Source organism: Marmota flaviventris, chromosome 9, assembly GCF_047511675.1.
Source record: "Marmota flaviventris isolate mMarFla1 chromosome 9, mMarFla1.hap1, whole genome shotgun sequence".
Lineage (NCBI taxonomy): Eukaryota > Metazoa > Chordata > Mammalia > Rodentia > Sciuridae > Marmota > Marmota flaviventris.
The window spans coordinates 5,634,404-5,646,729 of NC_092506.1; the positions used below are offsets into that span (position 1 = coordinate 5,634,404).

Sequence of the window (12,326 nt, forward strand, 5' to 3'; positions counted from 1 at the left end):
CACTCTTATCCTCACCCTTGCTCCGGGGCTGTTGGAGCTGGAAGGGCCCTAACAAGGTTCTATTTGAGAATCACTGGGGAGCAGGAGCTTTCCTGAGCCCCCAGCTGGAACAGTCACCTGTTCCACTCTGTCCCACAGAAACCCTGCAGGGGCTACTCCTGCCCCACTTTCCTTCTTCTACCCCAAATCTCAGCAGCCCACCCCCATTGTCGACTTGGCAGAGTGAGGCACAGCTTTTGCTCCAGCCCCCACCCCCACCCCAACTGGCAGCTCCTAGCCTGCTGCCTTTGCCCAGACATGGCAGAGGGGCACTGGCGGCTTGGAGATGGAGTTGATTTTCCCTTTGGCAGTGTGGGAGAGGGGGAGGGGAGAGGCTTAGCCCCCACTGGGTGAGGGGAGAGGGCAGGGCGGCAAGTCTGGACAAGAGGCAGAGGGAAAACATGACTTTCCCAGTTTGTGGGTCACTATGTTAAGAATCAAAGGCAAATCGGGGGGCCCTGAGGGCTGCCTGGAAAGCAGATTAACTTGCCCCCACTAGGCTCTGGGCTGCTGCCCTCAGTTCCTGCAAATCCATGCCTTGGAGACTTGTAAGGTGGACATTTCTTATGGCAGGGCGGGGCAGCATCGTGGATGTCCCCCATCTCTACTGTGGAGTCCTTCTTCTTCCTCACCAATGTCTCCCCATCTTGCTCCTTCAGCTCCGGCCTCCTCCCCCTTTTCTCACTCCCACTGTTTGCCTCTTTGTGCATCCTCTTCCCTTTTCGGTCCCTTCTCATTTCTCCCTCCTCTTCCTTCAGCCCCCCTTTTCCCCAGCCCCTGTTCCTTCTCTCTCCCAGCCCCCTCCTCTTGTGTGCATCGGGGCTGCTTTCCCCCTGACTCAGCAAGGTGCTTTATAAGGTGCTGAGGGGGCTCAGCCAAATCCAAACCACATTGTCTGCACAGCCTCTCCACCAGGGGCAAGCTGTGGAGTTGCTCAGCGGAGGGGAGCGGGCCCAAGCTGCTCCTGGTCACCCTCGCCCTCTCCCCTTTCCTACTTAGCTCCCTCTCTCGGGGGACCTCCCTGCAGCCTGGGAACCAGTCACCGGTGGGCATATGCCTTCTTGACCTTGGGCATGGGCATCAAAAGATTTGTTGGGCTCCTAGGCCAAGAATGTCATTGAAACTCCAGAGTCCTGGCTGCTGGGGGTGGGGAGAAGGTGGGGGAGGAGGCCTTGAGCACTTTCACAAGGGCCCCTCCAAGGCGCTTTTCATCAGAGCTGCTACCAATGCTCCAGAAAGTCCCCTACCCCCACCCCAGGCCAGCTCTCTATTCTCAGCTCTTTTTCTCCTTGTTTAGAAAAAAAAAAAAAAAAGAGGAAGAGAGAATGAAAGAAAGGAGAGAAAGAGAGAGAGAGAGAGGGGGAAAAAAAGAGAACAACCCAACAACAAAGTCTGTCCCACTCCAGTGAGGTAATTGAAAACAAACTTCTTCCCCACCCCCCCACCCCCCCACCCAGTTCTCCAGTACAGAAAAGAGAAGAGCTGTCCTGGGAACTGGCCATGACCATGATGCCTACTCTGACCCACAGGCTGGAGGGGCTGTGGTGGACTGGCAGAGTACCCTCTTAGGGGCATAGGCAGGAGTAGGGGATGAAGGTATGGTGTCACTCCAGAGGGAGCATTACCTTCCAGGTCTGCTGCCATCCGCCTCTCCCCCTTTGAAACAACAGGTACAACAAAGCAACTTATTACCAAATGATTTAATTGGTGGTATGCTGCTTCTAGGACACCCAAGGCTTGAGGACCCAATGACTGTCCCCCAAGACAAATCACAAAGTGGGGCTGTGTACAAGCCCCAGATGACAGCTGTTTCCTCTGCACAAGGTCACTCTTCCTGGCAACAGTTTGGAGAGGGAGGAAGGGGGAGGAAGAGAGACCCTCTTGGGAGGGTTTGGTCTTATGGGTCCCCGAGGTCTCCAGCCCAGCAAAGTCCCAACCCAGACCGGAGGGGAGGAAGGAGGGAGAGCACTCCCCAGCCAAACCTACCTCACCACCGGAAAAACCAACAACCCAAAACCCCAAAGGAAGGAGGGTGCCAAATGTCTCAATGGGGAAGTGTTTTACAATCGGGATGCTCGCTCTGTCCGTGGCCTTGAATCTTCGCATTCTCGCTGAGTCACCAGCGAAGCCTCTGGTGTTGAAACTGGTCCGGTGCCTCGTGCTGATTAATGAATTACAAATCCCCCACCCATGTGCCCTCTCCCTGGTCACTGGGAAGAAGAATGAAGAACCTTGTGAACTAAAGAGAGAAGCTGGGCAGTGGGCCCTCCTGCCCCCTTCCTCCCCCTCAGGGGGCATTGTGAGCTGGTTAGTCACCTGCCCCAGCCTCTGGCGCCTCACAGAGCTCCAGCTTTTGGAAATGGGACAAGCAGCGGGACAATAGGCAAGGGGGGCGGTCAGCCCAGACAAAGGGCAGCAGGAAAAACACCATCACTTGCTTTGAGGCCAGTTCGCTGGCATTTGGGAGAATGTGTCATTGCATTTACTCAAGGGGAAGGGGGAGGGAAGGTTAGAGATGAGGAGGCAGAGGTAGGGTGGGCGCAGGGAACCCAAACAGGGCAGGAGGCAGGGGGCAGGCGTCCCCAGGCGGAGTCCGAGGGAGAAGCCCACATCGAGACAGGCTCCCGCCCCTGGTTCTCGGTGTGTGCAGACGGACCGATGCCCTCCCAGCCCCCTCCCCCAGGAGGCCCAGGGTGGTACCGCCGCAGCCTCGCCTCACCTCACCCCCCCTCAGTGTTGTGGGAGGGAGAGGAGCCCCAGAAGCCCTCCCTTCCCTCCTCCCCCGCCTCCCCCCACCCCGGGGAGGGCTGCTACAATTTGTGGTTACAGCTTTACACGTCAGAAAAAAAAAAAAAAAAAAAAAAAGTTTGCAGAATGTCCCACACCGAAAAAAAAAAAAATCCGAAACCGAGCGAAAAAAACCTGCGAGTGGGCCTGGCGGATGGGATTATTAAAGCTTCGCCGGAGCCGCGGCTCGCCCTCCCACTCCGCCAGCCTCAGGGAGAGGAGCCGCGCCCGGCCGGCCCGGCCCCCAGCCCCATGGACCTCCGAGCAGGTAGGAGCCAGGCGTCCGAGGCCCCGGCCCCCGCCCCCGCCCCGCCGCCGCGAGATCCGGTTCCCGTCCTCCTCCCGCCCCCCGGGAGCCCCACGCCGGGGCCCGGCCGGGGAGCAGGGCTCGGGCCGGGGGAGGCACGGCTGGGCGCCCTCGAGAGGGGCCGGGCGGGGACGCGGCATTCCTGGAGTCCGGTCGGCCGGGCAGGAGGTGGCGGGGAGCGCGACGGGGAGCCCGGACGACCCGCAGACCTGGGGAGGCGGTAACCTGGAGCCCCAGAGAGGCGGGGTCCCACGGAACCCGCGGACAGAGAGCCCCGCGCAAAAGTCGGGGCGAGCGAGTCCGAGGCGAGCAGCGAGGCTGCGGGGGGAGACGCGGCGCGAGGGGAGGGGGCCGGGGAGAGGAAGAGGGAGGGCGAGGCAGGGGAGCTCGAGGCCGGGCCGGCGGGAGGCGAGGGGAGGCCGACACCTCGGGCCGGGCCGCTCTCCCTCCCCGGACCGCCGGGAGGGGAAGGCGGGCAGGAGGGAAGGCGGGCGGGCGAGAGGAGCGGAGGGCGGAGGGCAGAGCAAGCCTGGCTGGGCCGGGCCGAGCGGGCCGGGCCGCGGGATTCGCGGCTTCCTTGCTGCGCGCTGCGCGGCCGCAGCCCTCCACGCTGCCCACGGCCCCGGAGCCGCCGGCAGGTAGGGGCCAGGCGGCTGGTTGGCTGGCGGCAGCGAGCTTCGGCCCGCCGGCCTGGGAGTGATTACTGCGGGGGGGGGGGGGCCGGCGCAGCCCGGCTGGACCCAGCAGGAAAAAGTCCGTCACCGGTCCGGCAGCCACGGGCTCTGTCGGCAGCGGCCGCTCGCCCGGCGGCCGGCGGAAGGAGAGCGGGCAGGGCAGGGAGTTGACGCGCGGGAAAGGGCAGCGGCCGGGGCCGAGCCCCGGAGCCGGGCGCCCGGGACCCCGCCCCCGCCCCCGCCGCCGGGTGGAGAGCCACCGGGCGGGAGCGGGCAGTGGGCGGGGCCGGGGGCGCCGGGGCCACACAAGGGGAAGGCACCACCGCCTCCGGGAGGGGTCCGGGAAGGAGAGGTCACCCCCGAGGAGGGAGGGCCAGCGAGCGGCCACCGCCGCACAGTTCCCTGGCCCTGCCCCTCGAAGCAAATCCTAGGTTTGCATGGCCTTGCCAGAGTCCCCTCATTTCTACCCTCCTGCATTCTTTTCCAGCAGCTCCATACTGAGCTCCAGGAGTCCTCCCTACAGATCTCCAATCCCAGAGGACCTCCTGTGTCCTGTTCAGGGCCCAGGATTGGGAAGGGGCTGCCAGTAGAGGAAGGGGAGACAGGCGGTGGGGGCATGGCAGGGGAAGTCTGAGCCTTAGAGAGAGGCTGAGGGTGAGAGCAGGGGACACCTCTCCCTGGGACTCTGATCCAGGGACATCTCTGGGCTTTCAATGCCCCTCCGACGGGACACAGGTTCATATTCTAACAGACCAGATACACTGGCTGCCCTGGAGCCACACATTCAGCCAGGGGAGGAAACTGGCAAGAGATGGCAGCAACTGTCACTGGGCAGTCCAGAAATGTCTACTAACTGGAGCAATATCTCCTCCCCTCCACCACAGACGTGCACTCCAGTCCCATTCACACTGGTGTACACTACCCCTAAACTACCAGCTACTGATTCCTGACACTTCACATTCCTGCCCACAATCCCACCTGCTGGTTCACACCCTGGCTCCTGCTGCTCTCTGGCCCCTCCCAAACCCTCCTGCACCCTCTTGATAACAACACCCTTTCCAGCTCACCCACACACTTGCCCTGGACTATTTACTTCACTTCTTCCCCCTCTGGTTTCAGCTGGCTTCTCAGCCCGCCCCCCACCACACACACACACTTCACTCTGACTCTCCCTGAGCACACCCAGGGCCCTCTTGCGGCAGTCAGGTAGCCTCTCCCTCCAACCAAAGCCCAGTTCCTGTCTTGGTGCCTTACTTCAAAAGGCAGCAGCCTGCCCGCCCTGTTTCTTTCCCTGGACCTTGGCTTTTTCTGTCATTTGGACTGGAAGAGAAGGACATGAGGGGATGTTGGAGAGGACAGCAGAGATGGAGCCCCATGTTCCAGCTGGGAGGACCTTTAGCATGCACAGTGCCACATCCTTGTGCAAGCCTATGGTCACCAGATGGTTCATGGCAAAGCTAGGTCTCCTGAGTTCCAGACCCCTGTGTCCTCACTCACCCTGCCACTTCTCAGCGGCCCAGGAGAAAGGGAACCAGGAAGAGGGCAGCCAGCTCAGAAGATGGAGAAAGCTAGGTTTCTGTGGGCTTTGCCCTGTGCAGGCAGGTCAGGAGGCAGCCTCCAGGGCAGTTTCCTAGTCCTGTGCATGGATCTCACGCCACTGTGTACACACTACCTCCTAGGCTACTCTACCCCTTCCCCCGCCCCCATTTCCCAAAACAGACCCCCCCAAGGTCACTCAGTTTTGTTTCTGGTCTGGCATGAGGACAGGGCCTTTCCTCATGTAGAGTTCTAGAACTCTCCAAAGCCTCCCAACATCAACGTTTAGAGCTTACAGCTCTTATTCACCAATTCCAGGTGCAGTCTCCACCCAACCACCCTGGACATCCCTGCCACTAAGTACTGTTAGCCTGGGGCATAGGCCAGGGAGCGAGGGACAGCTGGCTGAATACAAGTACACTGTGGTGTGCCTGTGCAGTGTGTCAGGATGGCCCTGCGCTTGCGTGGGCTGACAGTGTGTGTGTTCATGAGGGGGGCCTTGTTCCCAGGGCCCAGGGATCTGGATGGAATTAGGGGCTGGCCCCGGAGGGGGCCAGGATGGGGGGGCTGCAGCAGGAAACGTGAGCTGCACTCATTAGCTCCTCACGTGCTCAGCCGGATTTATAAACACAAGGAGAAGACGGGATGTAAACAATCAGTGGGCAGCAGCCAGAGGCAGAGCAGAGGCCGGCAGTGGGGGTAGGACTGGGGGAGGGGGCCAAGATATGGCCCCATGGTGGGGTTCACCTGTACACTCTGAGCCAGAGAGGAGGGTAGGTGGGGGCTCCAGAGACTCATTGGATACTGCCACCCAGGAACACAGGGGAGCCGGAGCTGCTCTGGGCTCCAGTATTCACAATGAACTCAGGTATTCTCTGCGTCAGGCAATTTTCTGCTTTGCTGCCTGAGATATGGGCACATCTTGCCCAGTGTGCAAGGTGTCACAGTAGGAGGCAGAACCCTGAACTTCACCTGCCTTTCTCCTCTCCAGGCCTCCTGATTCCTGAGACTCCTTCCTTCTTTTCTACTTCTCTCTGGCCTGGTCAGTCAGCTCCTTCTGTTCTCCCCTGTCCCCCCAGCCCCCAGCCTGCAGTGACAGAGTTACCTCAGAACTGAAATATTCCTGGAAACACCGGCCCTGTCTGTTTAATTTCATGAGCCGTTTTTCTGCCCAGATGACTTAGCTCTTGTTTATCCAAAGGCTTCTCCCCCTGCTGTCCTTGTATAGGGAGCTGGTCCCCCCAGGGATGTCCCCCAAGGCCCAAGAAGGGAGGAAGAAACAGGCCCAGGGCTTCTCACCACTTCTCTGCCACTGGGGCAGCCCAGTCCCAGAACTCTGGCCGTTGAGGCAATTCCTACGTCAGTGGAACTTTGGCATTGCCAATAACTTCAAGCAAGGCCAGATTCGTCATCCTGAAAGCTACCTCAAGACGGAAGGGCCACTGTCCCTCTCAGCAGGTCTTCAATCTCCAAAATCTCCAAAACTAACCCATAGGGTTCTGGAAGGGACTCAGCCAGAGATCTGGGCTGAGGACTGCCCAGGGCTTTGTGCAGAGAAGGGCCTGGAGTCTTCTTGAGATATGAAGATGAAAGACTAGGAAGGAATCAGGCCAGACAAGAGCTAAATGGAAAGAAGGACTGAGGAAGGTGTATTCAAGCTACAGGTAGGAGAGGAAAGTGGAGTTGGTGCCCCACCCTGCTCTCTGTCCTAAAATACAGTGGGCACATGCACAGGTACCCTCACACCAGGAGTCCTTTACTCAAAAGAGCAGTCCCTGTGGATAGGAGGCACCCCTACTCCGACGACCCATCAGTAAAGCCAGCCATTCAAGCATATGATAGAGTCCATACTGACTGGCTGGGCCACTGCAAAAGTCCCCACCTGTCCCCTGTACTCTCTGAGACACTTTATAACATCCTTGATAGTAACCCCCTCTAAGGGCTAAAAGACCCAGTTATTATAACTAATGTCTAAACCTAATCTAGTCTTCATTCTTTCCTAACTCCAAACCCTATCCTGACTGCAGTCAAATTGTTAAACCTATCCAACTTATTTCTATCAAAGAAACATGTCATTATAGAAAAAATTGGAAGTATAAAATATAAACTAGAGAAAAGAAACAACTTGACCTCATACCTATCCAAGCTTAAAACCCAAACGAGACCTACCCTTTGTGACATGCCAAGTGTTGCCCCATCTGACATCTAAATCAACAAATTCATAAACCTTAGCCCCAGCTAACCATCTGCCTGCCCAAACCTAACCACATCCCACTGCTGGACTCAAACCTCAACCACACTCAATCAACCAAATCCCAAGTCTAAACTAATCTGAAGCATTAAAAGTAACCTAGTCTTTAAACCTACTCCAGCCCAAACCAATTATATTCCGCCCCCGTCCTAGCTCAGATGCACACTGAGTCCTGAGCTTGGACCTCACCTAAAAGCTTGGAAAATCAAGTTTTCCCAAAAGCGACCAGCCCTCTTCACAGTACAGATCCCAGGCCTCTGGACTGGCATTCTAAACTTCTAGCATCTTCAGCTGACAACCCCACTCATCAAATACATACCTCTCCCCTTTGTGTTCCACCTCCAACACCCTAGACAAGAATGGGCAGACCCCCACACTGCCACTTGTCCTAAAGGGGATGGATGCTAAATCTCCCTCAATTTAACTTCATCCTAACACCCCACACCCAGGAACCATATCCTAATACACCCACCACTGACTGCATTAAGTCAGCCTTGTGTCCTTCAGCCTGACCTTGGTGGTGTCACCCTACCTCTGCCTTCTCACTCTTCTAGCAGGCCTGGCTGACGATGGCTTGCAGTGCTGACATGTGCCATTTGCCACCCCTCAGTTCCCTTCAAGCTGCAAGGGGACCAGGGGACTTGGAGAGGAGGATAAGGTGCAACTGGAACCCTAGCACACTGGCCTGGAGCCCCTAAGCTTGGTCCAGCCCACCACGCACATACACACACGTTGGCATGCACACAGTCACACACTGCCTAAGACTTCCTCAGCTGATACAGATATACTCTCAGATATCTACTGATAGACGTGCAAATGCCAAGTACTTGTCCTCACGTACACGTCCCTTGCCCATCCTTCATCCCATCTGGTGTCTCACTTCAATCCTGCTCCCAGCCTAGGGTGGGGATAGACACCTGAGGGACTGCCAGCTGCCTCCACACTTGGGCTTGGCCCACCCTCATGCTTCTTGCCCATCCTGTCCACAGGGGACTCGTGGGGGATGTTAGCTTGCCTGTGCACGGTGCTCTGGCACCTCCCTGCAGTGCCAGCTCTCAATCGCACAGGAGACCCAGGGCCCGGCCCCTCCATCCAGAAAACTTATGACCTCACCCGCTATCTGGAGCACCAACTCCGCACCTTGGCTGGGACCTACGTGAGTATCTAGCTTAGGAGTCTGGGCAATTGGGCGAGGAGTGAGCAGAGGAGTTGGGGGAAGAGAGCTGATAGTGGCGGGGTCCTGTTGAGTGACGGGGTGATGAGGAGGGGCCCTTTGGCTCCAAGCAGTCTCCCTAGTTGGCCTATCTCCTGCCCTTCCCTCTTAGGTGCCCCCCCTCCCCATCCCTGGCCCCAGGACTAGGCATGTGGGCAGGCCTTGCACCCGCCTTGGCCCATTGCCCCACTGGCTGCCAGCCCAGCTGCCCGCCTTCCCCTGGGGGCCGGGGAAGTCTCCTCTGTTTACACCGTGTTGTGGTGTCTCTTGCACGGGCGGGGCTGGGTGGGGATGGAGGGGCCCCACCTCCCATGCCTGTGTTTAAACTCTCTTCAGCCCCCAGACCTGGGGCCCTGCTGCTCTGGACCCATGGGCCTCCCTCTGTCTGCCTCTCCCATCCTAGCCAGGCCTCCTAGGGGGATCATGGGAGAAAGGGGTTGCAGAGAACCCAGGCCAGTAATGGCAGGGAGTTCAGGGTGTGGAGGGCAATTATGCTGTAAGGACTTTGGGGTGGTCCAGAGGTGTTCAGAGAGCCCAGGAGAGAAGGAAGGAGAGTTGGAGGAGCCGGGGACCATGGGGAACCAGCCCCCTCTTCCCGTGTTCCTCTTCCACATCCCAGACCCTACTCTGGAGCCAGGGAAGGAAAAGGGAGGAGGGTGGCGGGGGAGCTGGCTCCAGCCCCAGGATACACCGAGGAAATTAGTTTGTCTCTGTGCTTGTCAGCGTGTGAACCTCCCCCTGGGCCCTTGCCTATCCCAGGCCTCGCCCCTCTTCTCTCTTTCCCTCCCAGTTACATATCTCCTGCATCCCCTTCCCCGGGCCCCAGGCCATTCCCCAGAGGGTTGGCAAGGGCTTTGCCCTCTTCCCTAGACTATACTGCCTTCCATGCCTTTCCTGTCCCCTCTAGAGACTGCCTCAGTTTCTTCCTTCTGTAGCCCTGTTCCTAGCAACTGAACCCTGCCTTGGGGCACTGGTGAGTACCCTTCTGTCCCCTATTCCTTAGGCTGGGGGGAACAGGAACGTCAAAGAGGAGCTCTGATGCCAGCAGTCCCTCTGCCTTCAACCTTGGCTCAGCTCTCTCCAGTTTCCCTGTGTAGAAAACCTTTGCTGGGCTCTGCTACCTCCTCTAATTCCCGACCCTTTTTCTCTCCTGGCTTCCCCTGCCAAATTTCTCGAAGGAGTGGTCTACACCCTCTGCCTCCACTTCCTCTCCACCCACTCACTCCTTAACCCCCTGCAATCTGGCTTCCAGGCCGCGGCAACAGTTCTCTCCAGGTCGTCAGGCATCTTCTTCTCGCCAAACCCAGCGGCATTCTCTAAGGCTCTCTCTCCTTGCTGTTTTGCAGCCGCTCTGCGGAACACTGCTGCCTTCTTGAACTCCTCTCCTTGGCCTCTGCACTCTCCTGGCCAACTCTGCCTCTGCAGCCTGGCCTCCTGGCTCCTCGTGGCTCTTCTTCCTCTCTCCCTGCCCTGTGGTGGCACTCTCCCGAGGTCTGCCCTCTCAGCTGATCAGCACGTCCTTCCTGAGTGGCGCCTGCGTGGTTTTCTCTTTCTACCTCTCTTTGTAGAAGAGTTCATCACCCCACTGCTTCAGCTGTTACCTCCATGCAGATGACATTCCTGTTGAAGAAACTTAGGGGATGCCCATGAACAGCAAGGACTAGTATGGAGACAGGGCCAGTGTCAGGGAACAGGAGAGACAGACTATGGGGGCGGTGCTCTCCTGCTCCGCTCGCCTCCTTCCCCATCGCCCTCTCCTTTCCACAGCTGAACTACCTGGGGCCCCCCTTCAACGAGCCTGACTTCAACCCACCTCGGCTGGGGGCAGAGACTCTGCCCAGGGCCACTGTCAACTTGGAAGTGTGGCGAAGCCTCAATGACAAATTGCGGTTGACCCAGAACTACGAGGCCTACAGCCACCTCCTGTGTTACTTGCGTGGCCTCAACCGTCAGGCTGCCACAGCAGAGCTGCGCCGCAGCCTGGCCCACTTCTGTACCAGCCTCCAGGGCCTGCTGGGCAGCATCGCAGGCGTCATGGCCTCTCTGGGCTACCCACTGCCCCAGCCTCTGCCGGGGACTGAGCCCACCTGGGCCCCTGGCCCTGCCCACAGCGACTTCCTCCAGAAGATGGACGACTTCTGGCTGCTGAAGGAGCTGCAGACCTGGCTGTGGCGCTCAGCCAAGGACTTCAACCGGCTTAAGAAGAAGATGCAGCCTCCAGCAGCTGCAGTCACCCTGCACCTGGAGGCCCATGGCTTCTGATCTCTGACCCTTACCACCTCCTCTTTTCCCCTCTGCCCCTTCAAGCTCTGCTCCCACTCTGGGTAAGAGAAACCTGTATGCCAACACTTGTTGAGCCAGGAGACAGATGGTGGGATCTCTGGTCCTCCAGGCCTTGGGTGGGGGTGTGGTACGTCCTGACCTCTGCCCAGCTCCACGAGTCCTATGGGTCTGGAGAAGAAATGTGTCAGGGCCCATCCTGTTTCCAGGGAGGTTATGTTCAAGGGAGCTGAATGGCTCAAGTGAGGGCAAAGGCTCTCACCACCTATTGCTTGCTGCCATCACCTGCCAGTGCCCTCCAGCCCCTCATTTGAAGGCAGGAGTAGGGGCCACTGTAGCATGTGCCTTTCTGGAGTGAAGCCTCTCCCACCCCATAACTCCACATTCAGTTCAGGAAACAGAAAGGCGACACGTCTAAACAAGAAGAGATGGAATGAAAAATGGAAGGGGTGGGGTCTGCACTGGAGGTGGCCTAAAAACCAGAAGAGGTAATACCGAAAGGCGGGTAGTCACCCAGGTAATCAGTGGCATAAGGTGGCTGAACGTCAGGACCTCGCCTCGAGTTTCCCTGCCGGCATCACGTTGCCTCCTCTCTGCCCTTTCCCAGGGTGTCTGTGGTTGCCCAGGCTGGGAGGGCGGCCACGGCCACAGCCACAGGGTTTCCTGAAAGTTTACATTGCAGTAGCATTGCAGGGAATGGGGACAGCTCCCCAGGCCCTGCCCCCCAGCCCTACCCACTCATGACTCTAAGTTTGTGGTATTAATATTTATTTATTTGGAAATGTTATTTATTAGATTATATTTATTGCAGAATTTCTATTCTTGTATTAACAAATAAAATGCTTGCCCCAGAACTCAGTCTTTTTGCTTTCCTGGTCCTCCTGGGGCACACTGTGGGCTCTCTGGGCCCCACCTACCCTGGCTCCCATTGTCCCCTTTTCCCAGTGGAGGTATGTGGGGCTTGAGGAGGTGACTTTCCTCCCTCTAGCTCCAGGGCAAAGACACACAACTTGGGTCTGTCTCCTCCTGCTCCCGGCTCTGTGGTGTCTTGGTGCTCCTAGAGAACTATCGCTTTTTGCTTTTTGTCCTTCTGCCTTTGCCCAGTCTGCTTTCCCTCTGGACATGCTTTGTGCATGTCTCCCCTCTGGCCCCTCCTGCACTTGATGAGCACAGCTATACATCTGCCCCGCTGGGGTTCTCCCCAGTCACCCTTGGGCATTCAGTCCCCAGGACCCCTGC

At 58.1% G+C, this 12,326-nt stretch overlaps 1 protein-coding gene across 3 annotated transcripts; it reads left to right on the forward strand.

The window, feature by feature from the left end:
• The first annotated feature begins 2,930 nt into the window (after positions 1-2,930).
• Positions 2,931-11,941, forward strand: Clcf1 (cardiotrophin like cytokine factor 1). Of its 3 annotated transcripts, none has more exons than XM_027944637.3 (3): positions 2,931-3,094; positions 8,584-8,750; positions 10,575-11,941. In XM_027944637.3, the coding sequence occupies exons 1-3, from the start codon at positions 3,079-3,081 to the stop codon at positions 11,067-11,069; spliced, it is 678 nt and encodes a 225-aa protein (XP_027800438.1). In that variant the 5' UTR covers positions 2,931-3,078; the 3' UTR covers positions 11,070-11,941. The 3 variants fall into 3 exon arrangements, with proteins under 3 accessions (XP_027800438.1, XP_071472112.1, XP_027800437.2); XM_071616011.1 differs by lacking the exon at positions 2,931-3,094 and adding an exon at positions 3,253-3,438; XM_027944636.2 differs by lacking the exon at positions 2,931-3,094 and adding an exon at positions 6,085-7,007.
• The last annotated feature ends 385 nt before the right edge of the window (positions 11,942-12,326 follow it).

What these genes read in the sequence shown, in the direction of transcription:
- Clcf1 (XM_027944637.3), top strand. An exon ending in GCACCTTGGCTGGGACCTAC is followed by an intron (nt 8,751 to 10,574) that starts GTGAGTATCTAG and finishes TCCTTTCCACAG; the next exon opens with CTGAACTACCTGGGGCCCCC.